Genomic DNA, 26,519 nt, shown 5'->3' with positions numbered 1-26,519 from the left:
CACTCAGCCTGATGTGTTCATCTGCCCATTCTAGCGCCACCAATGGTACCTGTGGGGCATCCAGTGTTGCAGTACCCATCACTCTACATGCTCTGTGTCACCTAGGCACACCAGTCGGCTCTCACAGGTCATGCTTGAATCGAGTACCCATATAGTTCAGCACGTAGCAACCTAGAATCTGGTGTCTGTTCATCTGATTGCAAGCTGACTGGCTAGATAATATACCTCAAAATTAGGCAACTGTATACCTCCTTGCTCATACAAATTCTGCAGTTTCTGTGGTGCCACCCTACACCTTGTGTTGTGCCATATAAATCTCCTGCATATACCGTGAAATTTCCAGAAAAATTTCCATAGATCCCGTTTTGCTATTGGCTCGTTGTATAACAGCCTCACCCATTCAATATATGTTGGCCTGATCCCGAGTTGTTTCAGGACCGCAAGCAGCCACGGCCATCTAACCGAATCGAAGGCTTTCACTGCATCCAGTGACACCACTGCCACCTCCTGTGTATCCCTCTGGGTATAGTCAATTATATGGTGTAGTCTCCATAAATTATTAGTGATATTCCTATGTGGGACGTATCCTGTCTGATCTGGGTGTATGAGTTTACCTATGACCGATTTAAGACTTTTGCCCATGAACGCTGTGAGGATCTTCCCGTCCTGGTTCAATAAAGATAAGGGCTTGTATGAGACACACTGCTTATCTGGCTTATTTGGTTTGAGAAGTGGGATAATTATCGATTCTCGCAAGGACCCTTGCAATTTACCTGTTACAAATGCTTCATTTAACATGGCAAATAGAGGTGGAAGTGTATCGGCCCTATATTCTTTATAACATTCTCCAGGGAGCCCATCCGCTCCTGGGGCCTTACTAGTTGGTAGGTCTTTTATCACGCATTCTAATTCCTCTACTGTGATTGGGACTTCTCGCTGGTCGCTCTCCTCTTTATTGAGTCTGGGAGGTCAATCTCGGTCAGTGATTCTTGTATATCTATCCCTTTTTCGCTCGTGGACTCACTATAAAGGTCCCTATATTAATCGTAAAACCACTTATTTACTTTGTCCTGAGTCTCTCTTAGCTTCCTGTCTATTCCTTCCACCACTCTTATTGTCTGCCTCTTGGTCTCATTTTTGTACAGCCAAGCTAACAATCTGCCTGGTTTGTCCCCTTCGGCATGTTGTCTCTTAATATAATTCTTATAGCTTAGTTTGCCTAGTCTATCCCAGTACTCCCTACACTCGTGCTGTAGGCAAGATACTTCCTTGGCCTCCTCAAGAGATCTATCTCCCTCCCGCATTATAGTTTCCAATCTCCTCTCCATCTTCTGCAAATCGTGCGTTTTCAGGAGGTTTTGCAAACCTCCTGCATTCCCTTCAACTTCGCAATGGCCACCCCCCCGATCACTACTTTAAAGGCTTCCCACAATGTACCGGTTGAGTCGACGCTACACGTGTTGTTCTCAAAATATTCTTTCACCTCGGTTCGTAGGTGTTCTCGGTAACCAGTATCTTTCAGTGCCTCTACCCTAAGCCTCCATGTTGGAATTCTGGCCCGTGGGGGGAGAACCTGCCACGTGACCACCAGTGGGGCATGATCTGATAGGATCCTCGCTTTGTATTCCGCCCGTGTGAACCCTCCAGCTATTTCTTCCCCTGCAAACACATAATCCATCCTTGTGTATAAGTTATTCGGGGCAGTATGGTGTAAGTACCCGCAGTCTTGGGGGTGCATGGATCTCCAAATATCAGCTAACTTGAATGTGCTTAGCAGTGTGTTCAAAGCTTTTGCCTGAGGGACTGGGTTATCGTATTTGTTATCCGATCTATCTATCGTTGGGTCCAAAGTGCAATTAAAGTCCCCCACCCATATCAGCCCCCCATCCCTATATGGGCTAATCTTAGGATATAAGGATATGAAGTATGCTGCAGTATCTTGATTCGGGGCATACATGTTAATGAGACATATGTCTCTACTTTCAACCAACCCCCTCATGGTTATTATCCTGCCCTCTGTATCTCGCTGGGTCTGTAGAACCTGGAATGGGACCATTGGTGCTACCCAAATTCTTCCACTCTAGCATAAACTGAGTATGTTGAGCCCGCATTACCCCGCTCCATTTCCATGCTATCTTGTCTTGTTTCTCCCTGGTCAAGTGGGTTTCTTGCAACAGCGCTACATCTATTTTCTGCCTTCTCAGATATGTCATAACCCGGTTCCTTTTGATATAGCTATTAAGGCCTTTCACGTTCCAGGTCACTATCTTAAGTTCCCCCATATTATCTGGTTTCTCCCTTTCTCAACACTATCATGACTTCTCTCCCTCTGCTTCCTGGTGCGTATCCGTAGGCCAACTTGCCTCTAAATCCCCCAACCTCCCTCCCTCCCCATCCCACCCGTTCCCAACTTTTGCCCAGCTCCAATACTGAATCTCAGGCTACCCTGCATCTCTCCCCTTTCTCGGCCGTTTGCCGGTACTCAGAGTGCAGCAGGAGGATACCAACTACTAGTATCCTAACTAAACTACCTAATGAGGGTGAATAGAGTGATTCCTAGGTCGTCTGCCTCTAGGCAACCCTTGTGCTACCTGCCCTTAGCTACAGTAGGAACCATATGCATTTACCCTTTATGGAGTGGCCCACATGTCCCATTAAGGCATATTAATCGCCATTAGCGGTATCACTTATCACTTCCTTCTCCCATCCGATCTTCTTTTTCCATTGGCATGTTCTGCAAATCCATCCACTTGCCCACCTCTTCTGGTGTCTCGAAGAAAACAGCTCAAGTCTTTATGCAAGACTTTCATCTTCGCCAGGTACAGCAGCATGTATTTGAGATTCACTGCACGCAACCGCTTTTTTACGTCTCCATAGCTCATCCTCCGTTTCTGTACCAAAAAGGTATAATCCGGGTATGCAGTCATGGATGCTGACGCTCTGTTGATTGTACCGCCTTTCCAGAAGTGTTCTAGGATTTTCTGGATCTGTGTGAAATGACCGAGATGAAAAGACCAAAAGTCTTTTTTTTCTTTTTTTCTTCTTCATTTTTTTGCATATATATATATGTGGGGGGAGACCCCCCACAGTCCCCCACCGTAAAACCTATACATTTTTATTTACTTTACCCCCCCACATATACATATGCAAATAAATGGGGGTCGCACTTTTGGTCGTCAAACTTTTCTACCTCAGTGATTTCGTTCTATTCTGATTTTCTTCCTATCTTTGTAGTTCAATATCTTCGCTATTATTGTTCGGGCGGGGCGCCCGGTGGCGGTCTCCTCATCAGGACTCTCTGCGCTCTCTCTACAGTAAACCCTTGGTTAAGCGATCCAGCACCTATTTCCTGCAGAAGCATGTCCTCTATGTAGTTAGTCGGGTTCTGCCCCTCTACGCCTTCTGGGAGACCAATTATCTGCACGTTATTTCTTCGTGTCCGGCCTTCTGCTTCTTCAGCTCTGTTTTCCAGATTTCATACCTGTTACTGCAGCACAGAGACATCCTGGGAGTTTTATTTGCAGCAAGTTGCATTAGCTTCCACCTCTTTCTCCAACGCCCCGTGCCTTCTGTCAGTGTTCTAACGTCTTGTCTCAAGAGGTTCAGATCTATGCTCATTGCATCAATTTTAAATTCTAGCGTTGATTTCAGTTCTGCTATTGCCGCAAGTATTTGTTTGTCCATTCGCCCCAGTGGTTTGCTTTCCTGTGTATCCTGCGTTGTAGTTTTACCACGGTCAGTCAGCTGCGCAGGTTTGGTAAATGCCTCAATCGATGCTTGCCTTTCGTTATTCTAATTTACTTTCGATGTCATTGCTGTTAAGAAAGGAGGAAGGCAATGAATATGGCAAGGGAAATGTGCACGGAATTGCACAGTGAACAACTTTGAATCTACCACGTGCATACAATACCCAAGACCCGTGTATACTAAAACCCAGGAGTGCAAATAGAGTGAAACAACAATACCAATATATGAAAAGGGATGTGGGGTAAGCACTTAGAACCTCCTTATGACTGAAAGGAAAGTCGGCAAACTCCTTACCCACTATGCTATTACAGATACTGACAGCGCTAAGCCCACGTAGAGGGAAAGCAAGGACAGGATCTGTGAGCTGACACCCTGGATGATACTGAATAAGGAACTTAGAAACAGTACTCACGAGGACTGGAAAGACCACTTGAATGTCAGTAAACCCACAAACCCAGTTGATCAAACTGGGACCCAGAAGGCTATAAAAACAATGGGTGGAGGATAACTAAATACATAAGACCCAAGTCAAGGGGCAAGTAGGAAATGTGATTATAGAATAGAGAGGAAAACAAAAGGCATTCACACAGGGGCTAGTTACAACTGCATCCCACACCTAATCATCAATGGGACATAAATGCAGAAGTGCAAAGGAAAACATGGAATGGATCCCAATAGAAGGTAAGGATCAGGAGCAGGGAAAATGATATCACAAAAGGAAACCTTTCCCACCCATCCAAGGAGAAAAGGCAGGAAGCTAAATCTATAAAGGGAAAGACTAATGCATCAAGTTTTTCAGTAGCAAAGGACAGCATCAAAGAAACAGAGAACACAGGCAAATTGGGCTGCATCAAAGGGTAAAGCACAGAGAAAGGCTGCCTGCAGACAGAGGAAGACAGAAAGGGAAATCCAGAAAGCAGAAATCAATTAAGCACATAAATTCGAAATCCAGGGCAGAGGAACATGAAACAGGAACTAGGAACTAGGCACACAAGCTAGGAACCAGGAACAAGGGACCAGTCACAACAGGGACACTGCAACAATGACCAGCGCTGGACTGAAGTAAACTGAGGCTTTTAAAGCTGCTTAACGAGCACACCCCTCAGGTGTGCCACCTGCAGCCACAGGTGTTGCCTATCCTCCACCCAACCTTGCGCTGCAAGGGAGGAGGTGAAGCAGTGAGCCAGGCATTCTGGGAAGCATAGTCATTAGATTAAAGTAGCATGCTGGCTGCCAAACACCTGGAATGGATCCGGAAGGGAAGTAACTTGGAAAATAAGGTTTTAGCGCTCCCAATTCATCACAGCACTGTAGAATAAGGTTCGGAGGAAATGTCCAGTAGGGAATAAACCCCAAAACATGCCCCCAAGTGACGGGAACGGGAGCGAAGGGAGCGAGCCGTGACAATTGCGACTGCATCCACTGTGGCTTCTACTCTTACTGCTTCTGTGTGCCCGGAGCCGCCTCTAGGCTATCCCAGCGCTGTGTTGGGTGGTGTGTCTCTGTCCTTCGCCTCTTAACTTCCGTGACCCCCACCTTTAGTCCCTGCAGTGGGGAGCTCAGTATTGCTTCCTCCCCCACGTAGTCTCGCCTGATGTGTGTCCCTTGTCTGTGGGTATTTCTAGGTCTAGAAGTGGAGTCCCTGACCTCCCTTCTCTTCCTAATCAAGCAGCCTGTGCTCGGTCCTTAGGTGCATGCCCATGCTGCTCACACACACATCGTCCCATCTGGGCAGTCTAGACCATTACTTCCATTCCTTGCTTCTCTCTGCACCCTCTATGCTGGCCTGCCACGCGAGGGGCTCAGATTAAGGCTACTGTGTTGTTGCCTCTGTAATGTTCGGGCTCCCCCTTCCTTCTTCACCGAACCTTGTTGCAGCTTCTGCTCCCTGGGTACATCCGCTCTGGGTTTGAGTGTACCAGCGCTATAGTAGGAGTCGTGGGTCCTTATCATGGCTGAGGGCTGTGAGAGAGGTTGTTGCCCTCTCCTTACGACGTATCTATCTTCTGCCTGCCATGCACTATGGTCCTGCTGTACTCCTCTCGGTGGCATGTCCGCTGTTACTACAATGTTGTATGCCGGCCATGGGCTGCGGTCTTCTTTGGACACGCTTTTTCCTAATTTGATGTTGCTTATCTCCGAGCGGAGTTTCACACAGTTCAGAGCGCTATCTTCTCATGTGGGGCGCTACGCATGGGTTAGGGCAGTGTGGTAGTTATAATCTTCCTGAGTGCACACCACTGCTTTTACTGGTCTTCCCGCAGGCCCACCAGCTAGTCCATACTCCTCTGTAAATCTGCCGTGCAATGCACTCCGTCTGGGCTCTCGCTGCAGAAAGCGGCTGCCCTTGCCTTGGATCTTCTTCGCCTCCCTATGATTGCCGAATGCCTCCTCTCTGCATCTTGTCTGTTTAATTGTTCAGGCCCGCTCCATGCGCCCAATGCCAGCTACACTGTTGGCTCACTTGTATCTAGTACAGAGTGAGTGGGTCCACTGTCTGCTTTCAACGCACCGCTGTCCGGGTGCCCCACGCTGCAGCTTATTTCATTCTCGTTGCATACCGCGGTCTGTGGCTCTGTGGCAGCATGCGTACTCCAATCAGTCTTATCTGTGTGCCACTCTAATGCTTATGGTCCACTGGTTCTCCGAGCCCTGCAATCATATGGGTCCGCTGCCGCTGTTCACTTGTCTTTTTCGCAATGCCCTTCTCTGCGCTACGTACTGATTACTGCCTGGGCATTTTGCTTCGACGTGGCCCCTCATGGCACACAGCTGCCTTCTCCGGACTGTGTCGTCTGCTTCTCTGCACCTGGCGACCTTGTCAGCCCCTGCCGACTTCTTCATCGCAAACACAGTAATCTGCCATCTCCGCTAACGAGCAGGCGCCCATATTGTCTTCCAGCTTTCTACTCACGTGACTGTGCGACTGTATTCCGATACAGCCCTTTGTTCATGAGGCACCTTTTTGTTCCTTTTGCATCTTGAGCTCTTCTGTCTTCGGCGGCTCATAATTGCTTCTCCTTGCTGCGATTTTCACCAGACCTACGCCCGCTGCATGCTACCAGAGGGATCCATAGACACTTTCCAGCTTTCTCCAAACCCCATTTATTTCCAGGATCAGTCGCGGATCTGCAGGAGCCCTCAGGAATCACCTCCTACTCTGTGGTCATGTAGCCACGCCCCCACCAGCCCTCCCAGAGAGTTTACACCCCCACATTGCCATTGTGATTGAAGAAAAATAGTCAGTGAATACGGACTGAGAGTCCTCCCTGTCCTTTAAGAGAAAATCATTGCAACGCCACCCTCCCAAAACCCTTGACCCAGGGGGACGTCCGATTGAGCACACCACCAAGTCATGGTCTGACCACAGGACTGGGTTCACCTTCGTGTCCCTCACCTAAGCCTTTAGCTCCGTATCCACTAGTAACAGGTCAGTGAGAGAATAGGAGTTATGAACCGCCGAGAAGAACGTGAAAGGTCGATCTCCCGCCTCCCCTCCAATAGAGAGTCAACCAGGCCCAGGTCTTAATTAATGCGCCCAAATCTCCTGGAGGAAGCTCTACCCATGGTGTCCCCCGCTCCCACCCCCAATCTCTTACGGTCTCTACTTGGGTCCAGGACCATATTGAAATCGCCCCTACCACCAGGCGTCATTCCACAAACATCAACAATTCTATCTTGACCCCCTCCCAAAAGTCCATGTTGGGCGTGTAGATGGAGCATAGGGTGATCCTTTCACCTTTCAGGCTACCCTTGATTTTTTAGGTACCGCCCACCCGGGTCTCTCCATGTCCCATCCACCACCAATCCCAGGTGGGCTGGAACAATGATCGCCACCCCATCTTTCTTCTCCGTGCCTGAGGCTGTGAAAACCTCCCCCACCAGCCACGGGCCAAATCGTGGCTCACTGCTTCTTTGGCAGTGGGTCTCCTGCACCATAAGAAGGTCCAATTTTGCCTGCCTAAATTCCTGCATGGTCATTGATCGCTTGGCAGCGAGTTGAGCTATTTAACATTGAGAGAGCCAATCACCAGTTCATCATCCACAGGCATAGCTCCCGTTCCAAACCTCCCGTTTGAGCCATCCCTTCCCTAGAGAAACCATACCACTTTGAAGTGGAACTTGTGCCCCCATGGGGCAGTCCCCTGATGCACTGAAATCAAATATAACCTTATAAACTCCCCCTTTGTGGGCATCAAACTACCCCCTCTGCCCTTCTCCCCACCCACCCCTAGGCATGCAACCCTGACACCAGCACCATCTCGGGCCAGGAACGGATCATCAGAAGATACGAGTCAACCGGACTCTCTTGAACGACCCCTTATCCATACTGAGCCCCCCCTGCACCCACACCCACATACCAACCAAGCAATCATAACCCGAGCCCATCCTCTGAAGAAAAACATTCAAACACTGTCTAGGCCTATATATCCCCCAGGCTCCACTGTAGCTTCCCTGTTACCCCCCCCCCCAGAACCACGGTCCTCCCACCCCCTGTCACAGGAAGGACTTCCTCCGCTCCCCCACACCCTCTCAGAACCAGGTCACAGAGCTGAAGGGCCTCTCTGTGGAGTATTGAGCTTTTTGTATTTGCGGGCCCCTGCCATTTTACATCTATTTCGGGCTCTTGCAGGCTGCACGCCCAATCCATCTGTCTCTCCCGGGCTGGCGCCAGGAGTCTCGAGTCCCCCATAAATTCGTCTGATACTCTAATTATGTCGCCCTCAATGGCCAGGCGGTAGTCTTAGTCGCCATATTCAAAGATGAGGGAGAAAGGGAAGCCCCAGTGGTATTGCACTCCTTCGTCTGACAGCCATTTGGTGAGTGGGCCGCACATCCTTCTCCTCGCAAAGGTAAGCGCTGTAAGGTCTTGAAAAAGGGTCACTTGGGCTTCACCATAGTTGATTGGGCCCGCCCTCCTGGCACACTTGAGGATTCTCATCCTTTGGTCATAGTAGTGGAAGCATGGTGGGTTCATCCATGGCGTCATCCCCAAAGAGCGTGCAAATCACTTCCCTGATGGAACTCCTGATGTCACTCTCCATCTCCCCATCTTTTTCCAGGAAGCCAAAGAAGCGTAAATTGTTACGGCGTTCCCTGTTCTCTATGTCGTTCAGTTTAAGCGTGGTCTCCGGCTCTCCAGTTCTGCCAACCTCACCCTGTCTGGATCTCCATATTGTCCAAAGAAGTTTGATTTGCCTCCAGACCCTGGATCCTATCTTCCACTGTGAGGAATCTCTGGTCCATCTTGTCTAGCTATTGGTCGAGAGATGATCTAATGCCCCTAGTTTGCTCCATGAGCCGCCACATCGGACTTCGTGGATGCCGGGTTCCCTTCCATGATGGTATCTGTGGTGGGCAGGTTTGATCCCCCATCACACTGCACTCAAATTGAAACCTCTGCAGTGCATCTCTCCAGTTCATGGGACGGAAAGTGCAACCTGGCAACCAGGGCCTCGCGGGTCGTCACCGGGCAATCTCTGGATCCTTGTCCCTGGGCTCCTGATTGGGTTCACCTTGAGTCCCAGCGACGCCGGAGAACATTGAGTCTTCCCAACTACACTTCTGTTTTGGCTCTGATCTCCTCCTCCTATGTAACTGGGGGCTGTGTGACCCTACAGCCAAGGCTCAAGCAAATGACTGCGCTGCAGGCCAGGGGCGATCTCTGCTTCTCCTCTGTGGACCCTTTATGTAGTGGAGCCAGCCATTCTCCCTCAGGGACTGGATGACCACTATGTGAAGTGGTGTTGCACCTCAAGGCCTCTTCCCCGAACCCACGTGACAGGGCCCAATCTCCCCGCTCTGGTACACCCATCTCTGGGGGCCCCAATCCTCTGTGCACAGGGGCCGAGTCAGGGGCCCTCATCGGCACCCACTGCCTATCCGGCATGCCTCTGCGCTCCCCCAGGCCGTTCCTCAGATTGTTGGCCGTACTGCCTTGTCTGGGGCACCCAAGCTTGGTTTGGGCCCTGGGGTCCTGTTCTGGGGACTGGGAGGGGGCCTGTGTCTCTGCTCCCGGCTCACCTTGTGTCTTGTTCCCCTTTGTGGAGCACAGTCCGCTTCCTGGCTCTGCCTGTTCATGCCTGCGATGTCTGCGTGTCCTGGCAGGCGGCCTTTGTTGTTACCAAGGGCACCTGATGCCCTTTCCTACTCCTGCCTGTAGGTGCCGGGCCCCGAGGTGCTGCTCTCCCATCACTGCTGCAGCCCGGGCTCCTCTGTCTCTCCCGGCTCCGCTGCAACAGCGGCTATCTCTGCCATCCATGGGCGGATCTCACCCAAACTTTGAGCGAGTGCGCTCAACTTGCTCCTCTTTCGCAGGCAACTGGCTGTTTTGCCGTCCGGGGGGGGGGCAAAGTGGGGGCTCAGATCCCCTTTATTCACATTGGGCTAAGAGCACACAGATAATCTGACCTTTCTCCATGCGCCCCCTGGTGGCCTCCGAAAAGAGCTCTTTGGAGCTGGCTTCATTGATCATGTTGTTCAAGGAATTTGGTTTGCTAGTGAACAAGGTGTTTTTTTAAAGCTTTGGGAAGCTGGGAGGGAAAGGGTATTTCCTCCAAGTGTGCTCACTAGCTCGTTTGAGTCTGTGCAGTGTAAGGGAGGAATGGAATCACAAGTATGACACTGACAAAAAAGGTACAATTTGTAAAACCTTTATTAAAGTTTCTGGGTTTGGAAAAACTCCTACTTTGCCCTATAGAATGGATGGGAGTAGTCTCTACCATCAAATAATAAAACAGTCCTAGTTGAGTCTGTCAAATCAAAATGACTTACACTAACAAAACCTAATGCCTGCCCTATCTCTTGTACAAAAAGTGCTAAAAGGAGATTATGTATGCAAAGGAAAATCAGTATTAGAATATAAAGAACGGGGGGGTGCTGTTGAGCGCGAAGAAAATGGCCGCCTGAACTTGCGGCTCTGCAGCCTGCTGATCCACCGCAGCAGCCCCAAACTAGCCACACAAGTGACCTGATTGGTACTGCACCAGCAGTCCTACTTTGAACTATATTGGTGATTCCTCTGCTGCGAGCCCGGGTTGCCTATGACACGGCCCAGGCGGCGTCGCTCTGTGCAGCTTCCTAATTGTGACACAACAATGAGTGGAAGCTCTATGGGGACGACCCATGAGGGGGTTCTATCGGGAGCGCGCCCCGGACACTGTGTGTAGCTGTCCGGTCCACGTGGCTCTCCCCCCTCCTTCAGCTACTTCACCTTATCCAGAGTCTGCAAAGCGGCGACACCATTCCCTGACGCCGGCTTCTGTGACTGTGCCTTATTCTGGGGACAGCTCCTCTCCCGGCCCATTCCACAACTGTCAATTGGTGGCAACCTCACGGCAGCGTATTTCCCTACGCAGCTTCTGCTGCAGCCCATACTGAACTGTTTGGTTTTGGACAGTAATCATCCCTCACCTTCAACCACGCAGATGCTGAACCGGCTGGACTGGCCCACGGATATCCTGCGGACAGAGACCACACTTCCTACTAAGGCCCGTAAGTCATATACTGCATGTGCACGGCCCTTCTCTCCTACATTGCCCCACGTAGTGCTGGTGATCTGCTGAGCCTGCCCAGACTGGCTAATCCGCTCCTCTCTTGTTGTTGCCCTGCTTTTCACGTGTGCCTGCTGGGGTGTGGACGGCCGCGGTGCCTATATATATATATCCTGACACCCGGTCCGCCCTGGTGCTGCCTTGCTGTCCTGTTCTCACTGGGCACTGTCCCTTGCTATCAGTGCCACCTGACTACGGCGTCCTCCCTTGTTCTTGGCTTGGCGCCCCGGACCTGGAGGTCCCGCACCAGTCCATGTCCTGTCCCCGTGGTGGCTCTTGAGCTTCGCTGGGTTGCTGGGTGTCAGCACAGTGGTTGTGCCCCTGATGACACCCGCATTGACTCCTGCTTCTCCCATGCTGCATCAACACGCCTGAACCCTCAGAACCCCAGGTACCACCCAGCTATAGCTACCTTGCGCCACAACACCATCCTGGCTTGCCTTCCTACCGCTCTGTCCGCTGGCTCTTGCGGGACTACTGCACCTCATAATACCTTATTCAATACAGGCCCACGGATTGACACGCCAATGTCAGGCTAACTCCATGCTACATCTCCAATCACCGCAATCTGTGCTCTGCTGACACGGGCGATTCTGCTTGGGCTCCACATTGGTGCTGAATTGGCCTCGGGGGTGGCTGCTTTTTCCCACCTACCTCACCTTGTCTTGATCATACACCTTTCCACGCCAGAGGTACCCCCCTCGACTACAGCCCCACAGAAGTGCCTCTGTTTTCACCAGACCGGATTCCCTGCTCCAGTTCATCACTGGCCCACCTCTTCTACTAAACGCATAATTGGCGGTTGCCTCCCATGGTATGCTAATCGGCTGATCTGCTACCCCCTGCTTGATTTTTACTACTGCTACTATGACTGTTCTAGCCCCTGTGAGGGTGCTTGCTATGCCTTCTTTGCTCCTTGCTAGAATGTGTTGTTGTGCGTCTTCCTGCCAGCTGCCTAACACACAGGCTGTGTGTGACCAGCCCCCCGGATTCCGCCTGCGACCGCTCGACAGTGCCTTGGCCTCTGTGGTGCGCTCTCATACACAGTGTTGCCCTTCGTTTCGGCAGCGCTCACCAGGCATCACCTAAACTTCTACATGTACTAGAGAACTGAACTCTTACCCCCCTTGCAGGCTCGCATAAAGTACCTCTGCTACACCCAGCTGGGTGTCCTCCCACTTATTTTGCTCCCCCTTTCTGGCTCGTCGACCTGCCTATCCACTTCAAGGTGGGGGCAAAAAGCAAAGCTCCATAAACATGTTCGCCAGGACCAACCCCAGGGACTCCGTGGGTGTAGGTGACACAGCAGCTTGCGCCTCTCCCCCTGCAAATGACGAGCCCACTGAGCTACAGAAAATGATGGACTTCATGCGGGATGGGTTCACGACGTTGAATACAAAACATGATGACACGAGCAGCACTATCAGTGCCATTAAGGCCCGAATGGAGAACACTGATGCCCGAGTTGGTGAGGTCGAGACTAGGGTCGGAGTGGCGGAGACGACATCAACGCATTAAGAACTGACCTGATGGCACTTACGAAGCAGGTGCAGGATGTTAGCAAAAAAACAAGGATCTTGAGTCCCAATCACGACGCAACAACATTCGCATCATCGGTGTCCCCGAAGAAAATATCCCTGGTCCTATGGAAGATTTAATTGAGTGTACTCTCCTTTCCTTGCTGGATGGCCCCAAGTTGTCACCTCAATTTGCCATTGAGCGAGCCCACAGATCCCCGAACCTTAAACCTAAACCAGAGCCCTCCCTCGCCCAATCATCGCTAGAGTCTTGAACTACCACAAGAGAGACGCTTTGCTGCCTGCGGCCAGGTCTAAGGGAGTGCTCCAACTGGGCTCGAACAGGATCCATCTATATCCTGACTTCTCGGTGGCAGTACAACATGAGCGCAAATCCTTCATGGCTGTGAAGAAGAGGCTACATGAGCTCAGGGTCAACTATGCCATGATGTTCCCCGCAAGACTTCACTTGGAGCACTCAGAGAAGATGTACTTCTTTACTATTTCCGAAGAGGCAATGGCGTTTTTAGATCAGCACTTTCCTAGCTGACCCCATAGCCTATTTTTGCAATGTTCTTGTTGAATAACATGGCCTTAATTACTGCACTGTAGAAGGTGGGCGACTATCCTCCTAGTACTGGCCTTGAGAGGCCGCTATCATCCGCCCAATGCCCTAGATTTGTTTATATATCATGGTGCCTTTTATACTAGCTACATAGCTTGCTGCGATGTAGAGAAGCGGCTGCTTGCGATAAACAGCCCCCCATGCTAGGTTGCAACAGTTTGGTTAACCTTTGTTTTGGGGTTTTCATCCTCCATTTTGGGGGGAGGGGGTGTGGGTGGTGGGACAGGTTATTAAAATTGCTTGAAATGGACGACGAGATTGTTGTATGGCATGGATCCAACTTTGTCTGCTTTATGGGGTGCCACCTTAGTGACCGCCTTGATCATGATACTTTTTATCCACAGGCACTAGATGGCGGCTGACACGCTAGGCTGCATGAGCTGGAATATTCAAGGGCTAGGTAATTACACTAAAATGCGGAAACTTCAGCTGTATGGAGAGCAACAAACGGCTGCATTCTCTTCCTGCAAGAGATGTGTTCTCTTGCCGCACCTGTTAAAGGTTTGCTAAGAACTGGGGCCCACACTGGCACTATACGCAATACTCAAAAGTAGAGGAGTCATGACCATGATTCACAAATCAGTACAATATACACCAAAGGCTGCTCTGATTGACCCCCTGGACGTTACGTTCTGCTCCAAGATGTATTGGCGGGCTTCAAGGTCGTGCTGCTAAATCTATACGGTCCCAACATTGATGACCCAGATTTTTACATGCAGATTGTGGACATGCTTGCACTCTATCCCCTTGTTCCGATTATATGGGGGAGGATTTTAATACAATACTAATGTAGACCTAGGCCTGGATAGATCCAGGAGCAGGGCCCACCAGTTAACCAGGGCTGCATGTATTATCCTAGACAAACAGAGGGGACTAGAGCTGATCGATGCATGGGGAATATTACACCCACAAACACGAGATTACGCATTTTATTCAAGTGTGCACAATTCACACTCCAGAATAGACCACTTGCTGGTCTCTGGTGCCCTTATACTCTGTATTGACGACGCAGACATACTTTCATGTAAAACAGAGGGGGTCTGGGAAACTCTCCACCAGCACAAACACAGCCCATTGACTTGTTCTTGGTTGGGTGGCCCCTGGGAGAGTCTCAACCAAGTCTTTAGCTCACTGTTCTTTTCACAGAGAAGAAATGTCCGCGCATATCATTCTTTGTCCTGCCCAGGGGTAGTCCAGCACCAAAATACTAGGCAATTCTCCTCTGAACAAGAGTACCACAGTAACCCCATACACGTGTTTCAGCCTAGTTGGGCATCATCAGTGAGGTGAAGCTGTGCTGTATACTTTCATGTACATCTTCGGACCACTCCCCTATTACACTAACCCTGTCCTGGAATGACAGGCAACCCCTTAGGCGTACTTGGAGGTTCAAATCACATACGCTTTTTGTCCCTGTCTACAGGTCGGAGCTGGGTACTTGCGTTAGAGATAACTTTGATATTAACACAGGCTCGGTTGACTCCCTCGCCACTCTTTGGGAAGCCTTCAAAGCCTACATCAGGGGTATGGGCCTGGCCAAGGAAACAGGGATCCTTAAGGCAATATGTAGGAACATCCACAATAGTGAGACATCTCTCAAATGCCTTGAAACTACTTATGCCTCGGACCCCTCCCCTACAACCCTAGGGAAAATAAAAGACGCACTTGATGCATTTAGGGACACGGATGGTAGAGAGCTGAAGTTTCTCGATAGCCTGACTGCTGCTTGTCAATATGGCAAGGGTGAAAGGCCGGGCCAGTTGCTTACTAGACTTGTCCGTCTCGAAGGGGGCGACCGACATATTCCACTGATCAATGATAATAATGGCTCCCTTGTGCACACCGATGTTGGTGTGAATGAAGTGTTGCGCTCCTTCGACTCTACGATACACCCAAAGAACGATGAGGTAACTGTCTCTGCTATAGAAGCGTTCCTCGATGAGCTCCCGCTGTCTATACTATCTGCCGAAACTAGGGAGGCCTTGGACCTACTGCTTGATGAGGGGGAAATTGCTTGCACGATTGATTCCCTGCCCTCCGGGAAGGTCCCCGGCCCTGACGGGCTTACCGTGGACTTCTACAAGTGTTACAAATACACCCTGGTACCTCGATAACCGGCCCTATGGGAGGAGTCCTTTGCACGCAAGGTGCTGCCTCCCACACTCAGAGAGGCAGTGATAACAGTCCTTCTTAAGCCCGGCAAGTCACCCGTTCTCTGCGGCTCTTATCATGCTCTATCATGAATTAATAGCGATATCAAGATATTTGCCAAGGCTATTACGCTTCGACTCACTCCATACATGATGCACCTGATACATACAGATCAATCTGGTTTTGTCCACGGCCACTCTACCGCCCTAAATATACAATGATTTTTTAATGTCCTGTCTCAGATTAACTATTAATTAGAGAGGAATGTTAGAGACGCCGGCTACGAGCATTTACAGTTGAGTTTCTGCCTGCCACTTAATCCACATACCGAACGGACGGCAACGAGATACTGACGCGAGCCTGAGTGCAACGTGGATGCTTTTCCACTTTGGGAAGCTGCACAGCAGTATTAGCATATGAGCTAAACTACCAGCCGTTCAGGTGAGACTTCAGCGGCCACCTGAATCAAGACCTTTCTACTCCTAAGAGTGACAGTATTGCTTTCCGAGTAAGAGCCTTATAAAGGGTGCTTCTTTACCTTTTTTCAGCCACTATCTACATACCATCTTAGCATCTGTCAGATTTGCAGCTATCTCATAGCTGACTACAACTTGATTCTCTTATGTTGCGAGCCCCCACGAGCACCACGAAAGGTTACACGTGTACACGATACTGTCTTATTTGTAAAACAGTTTACGATTTTAATTTGGATTCTCGTGATTTTGACAAACTCTCCTGATGAAAGTTCTATGAGTATATCCCCTGAACAGAAATATGTCGAGACAATTTCCTGGATGTATACAGGATTACAATAACTGATGTTATTGAATAATAATGAGAAACTGTATCACATTGCCATTTATTTGCTGAACGTACTTCATACTTTTTTGTTACTTTACCATTTGTTTGGAATTGACGAAATCCTTGTGTTTTCACTCATTAACAGTGATTATGCATAGGAATTTTGATGTTTTTTATTAGATGTGTGAATAATAACCTCTTTTTGTGTACTGAATTAAAGTTTCTATATGGATTTTAGGAACCTAATTGAGGAGTGTAACCTGTCTTTGAGCCCTGTCTCCTTAATATATTGATCTCTCTTAGGTTAACCCAGAGGTGCGGGCGGTGGCAGCACTCCTGGATATACAAAAGGCCTTTGACTCCGTGTCCCGGCAGTTCCTTTGGGCAGTCCTAAGGAAAGGCAACTTTGGCCCCTGTTTTATTCCATGGTTACAACTACTCTATGAGCAACCTGTTGCAGCTGTATGCACTAACGGCTGGCTCTCGACACCTTTCGATATATGCAGAGGCACCAGACAGGGCTGTCTGCTCTCACCACTTATATTTGCGATAGCTATGGAGCCCATGGCTGACTTCCTCTGTCTAAAACACTCCCATAGGGGAATATGTATAACTGGACCCCCTGAAATGATCTCATTATATGCCGATGACGCACTTCTATACATTAGAAATCCGGAAATTAACCTTGAACCCGTCATGCGGTATATCAGCTACTTTGGCCAACTATCTGGCCTCCGGGTCAACCAGGCTAAGTCTGTACTCTTTCCCCTTACTGATGCTACACCAGCTCCTGCTGACCTCATGGGATTCACCTGGGCCCCCACAGAAATAAAATACCTTGGAGTTACGGTCACACGGCACCAAGACTCACTACACAAATTAAACTATGGTTCCTACTTAAAACAATTTGGACCTAAGCTACGCACATGGGCAAAGCTGCCCATCACCCTAGCCAGCAAGGTGTCTCTGATTAAGATGGTCATATTGCCGCAACTGTTATACCGATTCCTGAATATCCCACTGTGCTGTTCGCAGAGCTTCGTTCCATGATTAACAACTTCTTGTGGCACTCCGATCTGTAAGACTTAAATGGTCAACACTGGCTAGACCGTATGTGCAGGGAGGCCTTGCAGCCCCTGACTTTGAGATGTATTGGTTCGCTGCCCAGGCTCAGTATGCTTCATACTGGTTCGCTGAGGGCCCCCCATTACTGCATGCAAGAATCGAGTGACATGCCGCTGGATCTAGGGACCTTTGCTCGCTAATTCTCCCACCGCTCTGGAAAGACTCAGGTGCCCTCCCTGCAGCCGCTACAGCTCTAGCCTGGGACAAAATAAGGAAGCAGGCTGGGAACTCCTTCCCATTTCACAGGGGCTTGGTGCTGTGGAACACTGTATCTGGATGCCATAGAGTGGGTGGTGCCATGGCTGCCTGTTGGGCCGCAGATGACTACTCTACTCTGGGTGACATGTATGAGGCTGGCTCCTTTATACCGTGGGCCCATCGGCGTGGAGGTCCGGGTGGACTCTCTCCACGTTGGCTACAATACGCAGGGCTATGACGGGCTTTCAAACTGTCTTGGCCTGGCTTCCCCTCTCACCCTCGGATGATCCAGTTATAGCTTTTGGTATTGGAAGCAAATTGCCCACAGGTGCAGTATCGGGCCTATATAAGCTACTTCAAGAGAGCATTAATAAGCCACTCACTAGGCTTTGTGAGTCATGGGGTAGGGACCTTATGGCGGACATAACTGATGAAAGATGGGAGGCCTTATGTATGCAGACCCGTCGGGTCTCTCTCAATGCACAATTTTGCTTGATCCAATTTAAGGTACTCCACAGGTGTCACTACACTCCCATCAGGCTACATATCATTTGTTGAAATGACATGGCACCCATGGCTGTATTCCATCAGCATACGAAGAGCATATAAGGACCACCACAGAGAGCAAGGTTAGCAGTGGCTCCAGGAAACATCAGAAAGGAAGGCCAGCCATAGCCCAAGATGGGCTACCAGAAACCATACCCCAAGCTAATTACCTTTACATGCTCTGGACCTGCCCCCAAATCTCTACACACTGGGTTAATGTCTGTGCTGCTATATCTGTAATGCTAGACCGGAAGATCGATCCAAATCCCATGAATTGCTTATTCCACAAACTCCCTTCACTTGCCGGCAGAGCCTGTAATCTTGCTAGTATGTGCCGACTCCTTGCAATATGTCACATATTACTAATGTGGGTCAGACCCACCAACCACACTATCACTCAATGGCTTTGTGACGGGCTGCAGGACACAAGACATATGGTCCCCCTTTCGTGCTTATTTGCAAACCTTAACTGCCGATCCCATAGATGCACCACCCGCGCGGTCTCCTCCTAACCCCCCACTGCCTCTCTAAAGCTAATTGCCAGTCATGTTTTTTTTTCAATCTGTTGCTACACCGTATGAATGTGCCTGTACTTACTATGTATTCCTCTTCCTGCCCCCACTTGCAAGGCTAAAAACCTTGGGGTCATCTCTGATTCCACACTCTCCTTCTCTCCTCACATCTCTGACATCTTTAAGAAGTCACACTACCAGCTGCACCTCCTCAGAGATATTCTTCCTTTCCTCTCCTTCCCACAGAAGCTCACTGTCTCCAGAGCACTTGTTCTCTCTAGGCTGGACTATTGCAACAGCCTCTTTCTAAATCTGCCTGCTTCTACTCTCCACCCTCTGCAACTCATCCAGAACAGGACTGCGATACTTGTCCTTGGCCTCAAGCCCAGGGATCGTATCTCTCCAGGACTGAAATCTCTGCACTTGCCCCCAGTGGCTGCGAGGATTACGTTCAAAACCCTCTGCATTGTACACAAGGCCTTCTGGGGTCTCAATACCTTCAACTGTCTCTTCCTAAATATCTTGCTCCTCAAGCTCTTCACTCATCCGCCTCCAACTCCCTCAGGGTCAGTCGCTTCTCCAAGCAACAACTTAGTGGTAGATCTCTTTCTTCGGCTGGGGCCTTCCTCTGGAACAGCCTCCCTGCATCCCTGAAACTTGAGGTGAACCATCTCCAGTTCCGGAAGCACCTTAAAACCTTCCTCTTTGCTTCTGCTTTCTCCCCCCCTCTGCCCTGCTGAATTCCTGGCTGAAACTGCACTGGTTACCTGGCCACCTTTCTGATCTCGGGCCGAGGCCCCGCCAGTTGCACGCCTGCACTGCCTCCCTAGCAACCCCCGCACCTGGGGACTTTTTTCTGTATCCCTTCAGTCCCCCTACCAGCACTTATGTCTGCACTTAACTTGCACTTGCCTCCAGCTGGCCGTATTTTTTATTTATCTTATTTATTCTATTAACCCATGTACTGCATTGTCCCCTCCACCTTCCCCCACTCTCTTCTCCCCTTCCACCTTGCCTTGCACTTGTGCGATCTGAATGACACCTGGCCTAGTAAGATCATTGTCTGTCTGCCCTCTGTTCCCTCTCCCTTGCCTCGTCGCACTTGTGTATAGGCGCGTTATAAATGCCATATCATATCATATGTAGTATCATGTTTCTGTCTCCGTAATCTATGCTGCATTGTGTATTGCCTATTCGGCTGTCTTGGTAACCTGTCAAGCAATAATAAATAACGTTTTTTTAAAAAGAATATAAAGAATAAGTGTAACTGAGTCATCTCTCCTCATCACGGTAGACAGCACGGAGTAAGATGGTATCCAAAGACAGGATGACACTCTGGCTCAGGTTCTCAAAACAAAGGCAGTTCAAAACGTGGATCGAGGCCGGCTTGGCCTTCCGCGTAAAGTCTCTCTTTCCAGCTTGCAAAACTCAGGTTCAACAAAACGTTCACACCGGTCTCCCTCAGTCGGGCTCGGACCTTTCAAAACACAACACTTGCAGGGGTTCCCTTCCCCAAGCTTAATTCACATTCTTTAGGGGTTACCTTCCCTTAACTTATTAAACTTCAGTTCTCCCTCAGTCAGGCTTGGGCCTTTTTCTGATGTCGAAGACTTTCAAATGTGCATGGCTTTTACTATAGACCTCTGCAGGATCACTTCGACTTTCCCTTCAGCTCACACCCTTTAATTTGCCCCAGTGGTTCTTGGTCTGGGTAGTCATAAGCACAAAAGTTAAACTTTTTACTTCCCCCCTTTTTCCCAGGGTTAATTTTGATCACTTTGATTTTTATAGTTCATTCAATTTATCAAACAAAAACATTTCACCTTTCACAGAGACTTTCGAGTGGGCAACTTGCTTTCGCCGGACCACTCCGCTATTCAGTATCGCTGGTTTCACAGTTATCAGGAGATCAAAGTTCATCACAGGTCTGCCTTTCTTTGCGTCTCATCCACACGCATGCAGCCTTCAATTGTGTTATATACTGTTGCAACTTCAATCTTACCTTACCACACATCAGTCTTTCATTTCACTTGCCAACTCACCGGCTGTGTGCTTTTCCTTGTTGTCTTTGCAGTTTTTCATTCACGAGTCAAGGTTAGTACCACAGGCTTGGCCTCGCCTCCCCAACTCTGTCGTTCACCCGGGAGGGTTGCTGGCGTCCTTGAAACACAATGCAGTCTACTTGTTTGGGATTTGGCCTTCTCCACCTGTCTTTCGCTGCCTTTTGGAGGCAACGACCTCCTGCAGGGAACTCCTGGGGTTCTCTAGCCTTTGCTCTGATCCCTCGGTCCATCGTTTAGCTCCAGTAGGTTCGTCTTCACCCCGGAAATTCTGCTCTTGCTCGTGTTCCACCTTTCTCAGAGTGTGTTTCTATGTTTCGCCTTTTATCCGTGTGAGGAGAGCTAATTGGTATCAGATGTATGCACTTAAAGTCAAGTGCCTGACTTTGCCTGACCCGATTAGCGGAACATGTCCAATGAGATATGTAAGGGTTGGCCTCTTTACTCTCAGTCGCCCTTTATCTCGGCCCAGTGTTTGTGTAGAAGGGGGGCGGTGGGGATTTGGTGCATCAGAGAATCCTATAAAATTGGATGGGTCAGGTGTACGGGAAAGGGGGGAATACAGAGTATCACCATCGGTCACCTCACCCCCACTCTCTAAAGACCCCTCACCCAGGTGATCCTCCCGCACTGGTTCGCCCCCCGGGTCTGGATCCAAAGGCGATGGCTGTGCCCTGGCCACCCGAGAGATCGATCCCCTGGGACTAGTTGGTGAGACACCCTTTGGTTTCCCACAGCAGGGAGATCAAATCATTAGTAAACCAGAGGTTTGACTTTTTGTCTTGTTTGGAGGATTTAAGTGGGGCGTGAAGGTTGATAATGGTAGAAAGGGCTTCTAGGATCTGTGAGGCATGATCGAGTGGTTAATTGCGTCGGGAATGGGATAGGCCAGAGGTTTACGCAGTGTAGGAGCAAGACTGTTGTTTCCATAAAGTAAATAACTTTGTTGTATTGCATCAGCATACAGAGAGCATATAAGGACCACCACAGAGAGCAAGGTTAACAGTGGCTCCAGGAGACATCAGAGAGGAAGGCCAGCCATAGCCCAAGATGGGCTACCAGAAATCATACCCCAAGGAAGGACAATAAAGAGCCTAACCCAACGCAGGGCGAGAAGGAGTAGCCGCAAGGTAAGGCAAGATAAGCCATAGCCCAAGGCTGGGTGCCAGAAAACATACCCCAGCAGGGGGTGAGAAAGCGCATACCCCAAGGTGGGGCAATAAGAGTATACCCCTAACATGGGGCAAGATAAGCCTAGCCCAAGGTGGGTTACCAGAAACAATGCCCCAACATGGGGTGCCAGACAACATTCCCCAAGGCAGGGTGAGAAAGAGTATACCTCAAGGTGGGGCGAGATTAAGAGAAACCAGCCCCTAAAACGGGGTATCAGATGCCCAACTCCAGAGAGGGGGAGAACGATGACACTCTAGGATGGGGAAACAGAAGCGAAAACCAGAGCAGCACACGAGAAACCAAACAGCAAGCGAAGGTGAGAGCAACCCAATACCAAGACAGGATTCAAGAAGTCAAAGACCATGCTGGTCTAAGAAACTAGACAACCCAGAAAAGGGTAACACACACTGGAGAGAGTTGAACAGGGCGCCTGGCTGGGGATCCCACGGAAAATACTTGGCACTGAGTAGTAGAGTAGCTGGCCCAAGAACCCGGACGAGACTCAGTATTATTTGACCTATCAGTGCCTCAACAGGTCCAACACTTTTGGACATCACCCTGAGCTAGTACCCCACAAAATAAGTGTTTCTTCAACCACTAATGGACATTAAGTCATTAACAGTACCCTCAGACAGACAGAGGTGGGGTGGAGTCGGTAAGGAAAAAGGGGGCGGGGGGGTGAAGTTACTCATTAATGGGAAAGGGAACATAACAGATGACGCCGGTTTTCAAGATCAGTTTGTTTCATTAGAATCAAAACTTTAATAGAGAAGAAGGCAAAGAGACTTTGAGATATGACAAGAATTGCTGTTTTAATTATTATGTATTTATGGTTGATTACCGAGCCCTGTTTTGAAAATGTTAATGTCTGTATTAACCATCAAATAAAAATGAATTGGAAAACATGTATATGTGTCATTTACGAACATATGCATGACTGGTGACAGGAACACTGATCTGGATGTTAGCAGTATATTGAAGACCAGCAGAAGTACCAGAGTTGTGAGACCTAAGGGAGTCCGGAACCCTAAAGAACATGCAGTGGACTGGTTAGGAATTGACATGCAAGTTCACTGTCCAACTTGAGCAAGAGACTAAAGAACCTGTGACCACTTTCCTCGCTAATTTGAAAAGTAAAGACCACCTAAACAAACCTTTTATTTAATAAACTGAGACTAAATCCTTTTTTTTAAAGCTGCTAATGGGCACCAATGAAGAAACCACTTCTGTAGCATATGTTACATACCCGCATTGTGGCCGGAGAGTTTGAACAGTTGTTGCTGTGTGTATTCAAATGGGGATTTTGGATTGAAGCGGACAATAGCAATGGCTTTGAGATCCCTCAGATAATTATATGGCTACACATTTATTACGACTTAGTTTAAACAATCAGGGTAGTGCTGTGCCAGTTAGATGAAGCCCCAGTTAGGTGTCCTCAATACTAGTTGAATTGAGTTGTTGGAAAGCTGAGAACGATGACTAGGCCCATTTTTGGTATTGTTTGCACTATTCCATTTTGCTGCTTAAAATTACATATAGAGAAATATGTTGCTTCTTCCAGTATTTTATGAAGTGCACACGGTAGATACAGTAGTTGTTTTTTATTGGGAGAGAATGCGAGAAATTGCAGTGTTGGCACTGCTTTTTTCAACTAATTTATAAACAATTAGAACACCCTTCTGGAGTTTGCAGTAACCTAATTGGTTAATCTGCGGCTATACAAACTGGTATAGCCCGCAATTTAACTACAGCCTGGAAAATAGTAGAAGCGCATACCTAAACTGCCCATTACAGCCCGGAAATGTAGTTGCTGGTGAGAAAAAAAGTTGCAGCTGCCTTTCTGATTCGCCCGCATAGTTTTCTGCACCTGCAATGGTTAATTTACTATGTTGCCATGGGAGCGTGTCTGTCGTGGGACCGCCCCTTCTCATATGCCAAGGAAATGAACGCTTAATTTTTTTGCTCTGGCAATAACCTATGTGTGGCATTGCTGTGTAAGCAAACAGAACGTGGCTCATTCCCCTCACGAAAGCTAACAAAATAAAAGCTTTCTTTTGAACTCCGGCAACACAAGCATATCTAATGTGTCCATGTCCTGCTCAGCAAAACTAAGTAAATCAAAGTTTTCTTTTCAGCTCTATAACAGTGCAATACAAATGCGACAAACAAGGAAACAGAAAGATCTACACACACAAGTAAGCAATCATTATGTAGTGTCCAACTACTGAATGTTAATAATACACTTGTTTTTGTGGTGTGATTCAAGATTATAATTACATTCAAAACAACTAACTTAGGCCCTGCATTGGCCTGCCTTTGATAAAACAAAAAAACTACTCTCACGTTCAGTTACTTAATTTCTATGGCACCACACACTTAAATCTAAAATAGACTTTATTCTTGACAATACTACCCTTTCCAACCTCTAACCCTTTTCCCCGATAAAATTGTATTCTGCAGCATTTATTAGTTTCTTTTTTCTTATAATAAAATACTGTAGGCGTGCTAATAGCTTTTTAGACCTGCAGATGGGGCCGTACCTGGCATTATGGTCCCTCATACCTCGCTAACTCAGTCTCCAGGGCCCATAACTCCCGGTACAGCCCTCGACTATAAAGCTATATTAATCTACATAAGTTGAACAATGTCACACCAAGCAGCTTCCCCAACAAAACGTTTACCTCTCATGACAATGAGGTTGTTTTCTGTAGTGTCTTCGCCAGCCAATTTTGCAAATATTACTTGATTTCTGAAATCAGCAACTCCTTCAAATGACAACACCAAATGTTTTCCTTCTAGGATTTCTTCAATGGCACCTTTGCTCTCTGACAGAGCGTTGATGGCACTAGTAAGAACAAGAAATGCATTGTCTTCTAAAATAAAATGTACACATCCTGTCAACATTAACATAAACAAATAAGCGGTAAAAACAGAAATATACACTTTAAAGCCTGCACTCGTGGGCTAAGTACCGAGGTGAAGTGCCGCTTGGCTGCTAGTTCCCCTGCTCAGCTCGCTTCTGCTAATTTTGCTGCATTCCGAAAATCCACGTGTGGAAAGAGCACCATTTGGAACATTTTCAGAGGACTTTGGCCTTTACGGAGGTGAAGCCTTTGATTCAACATCATTTTGATCACTTTCTGTGTTCCTGGCAAAAGACTTCATTGTTTTGCTTTCTCATTGCCTTTAGAGCCCCGCCTCCGCCTGAACCCACCAGCTCACGGTACTTAACCAACGCGCACGCGCATCCGCGTGCGCGCACTCGTGGGCGCACTCGTGGGCTAAGTGCCGCGGTGAAGTGCTGCTTAGCTTAGCTGCGCAGCCGGCAGCAAGTGCCTTATTGTTGGGGCCCTTGCAGCTCCGAATTTACTGTTAAGTGAGTTTTGCACTCCTCAATAATATTTTTGTGTTGCTTTGGCCACCTAGTGTGTGCATTACGGGTGTTTTTGTTATCTCGTATACTTTAAAAACTGGTATGCCTCAAGTTACAAATGTGTTTCAAATCGCTGCAACTCCTTTAACTCCTTTAAGTCGCGCCACATGCGCCTCTCATAAATCCATCACATTAACACCTGTTAACTCGGCTCCTCTAAAAAGTAGGCCGTTGGCGGCGCCCCCGCACAGTTCAATCATGCCTTTATTGGGCTGTTCCCGTCCTCTTTCGGACCATACTATGCTTCACACCCCCCTTCCGCGATTATCACCAACGCAACCGGATCATCGGTCCTCGCCCTGCTGTTCAGAGCCAGACCTATCCATTTACGTGAGTGAGTGTGAGTCCCCAACCTCGATGTTTGCTGACTCGCGGCTTCCCCAAAAAAGTTCTGAAAGTTCAATTCCTTTAGCGAGCTCCCCCTCTGTTTCCTTTTTCTATCCCACACCACAGAGGGCGCAAGCTCCTGTTGCTGATGCGCCCAGCCACCCCACCCTTTCAGCCCCCCCCCCCCATGCTTGATGTGACCCTATCGGCAATGAACTTAACGCTGCAGAATCTCTTCAAAGTTACGAAACAATCTAGCGAAATTGGTCAAGTCCTATTTTGGCTGGAGGCACATCCATCGCGCCTAAGCTCCCGTTCTAATTATGATGTAACTGAGGGCCAGGAAACCATGGATAATACTTCAATAATTACTATAGGCTCCCCAATGCCTCAACAACTGCCCAATGTAGCTGTCCTACCTCTATTCAAAGAGATCATCACAGCAGGGGCAGAGGATGACGTGGTCCCCCATGCTTCTCAAATACATGACTCCTGGATAAGCATTCCTAATACGCCAATTACCACCGATTCAATCCCATCCATCTCGCCTTCTACCACAGTGCCCATCAAAATGGTGGCGGCTGTAAGTACACTCCCCATTGTCAGATCAAAACAAGGTGGGAAAGTAGCCGATACCCTTGACAAGAAACAGAAAAAACAAATTAACACAAAACATTGTAAAAACACTGTTAAGTCTTTTTTTCAAGCCATAAAACCAATAGAAAAAGACAGGGCCACACAAAATCCGGTC

General features: G+C 48.6%; 1 protein-coding gene across 3 annotated transcripts in view; it reads right to left on the bottom strand.

The window, feature by feature from the left end:
• Positions 1-26,519, bottom strand: part of AKAP7 (A-kinase anchoring protein 7) — a 1,276,362-nt gene that overhangs the window by 660,441 nt on the left and 589,402 nt on the right. For all 3 annotated transcript variants that reach the window (XM_069607402.1, XM_069607404.1, XM_069607403.1), the window contains exon 5: positions 24,690-24,853. In XM_069607402.1, coding sequence (XP_069463503.1) covers positions 24,690-24,853 — 164 coding nt within the window. The remainder of the gene's footprint in view (positions 1-24,689; positions 24,854-26,519) is intronic.

This window comes from Ambystoma mexicanum, chromosome 4q (genome assembly GCF_040938575.1).
Source record: "Ambystoma mexicanum isolate Mex_15411 chromosome 4q, UKY_AmexF1_1, whole genome shotgun sequence".
Classification (NCBI taxonomy): domain Eukaryota; kingdom Metazoa; phylum Chordata; class Amphibia; order Caudata; family Ambystomatidae; genus Ambystoma; species Ambystoma mexicanum.
Note: the sequence above shows the minus strand (reverse complement) of the source record. Positions and strands in the feature narration are given on the sequence as shown.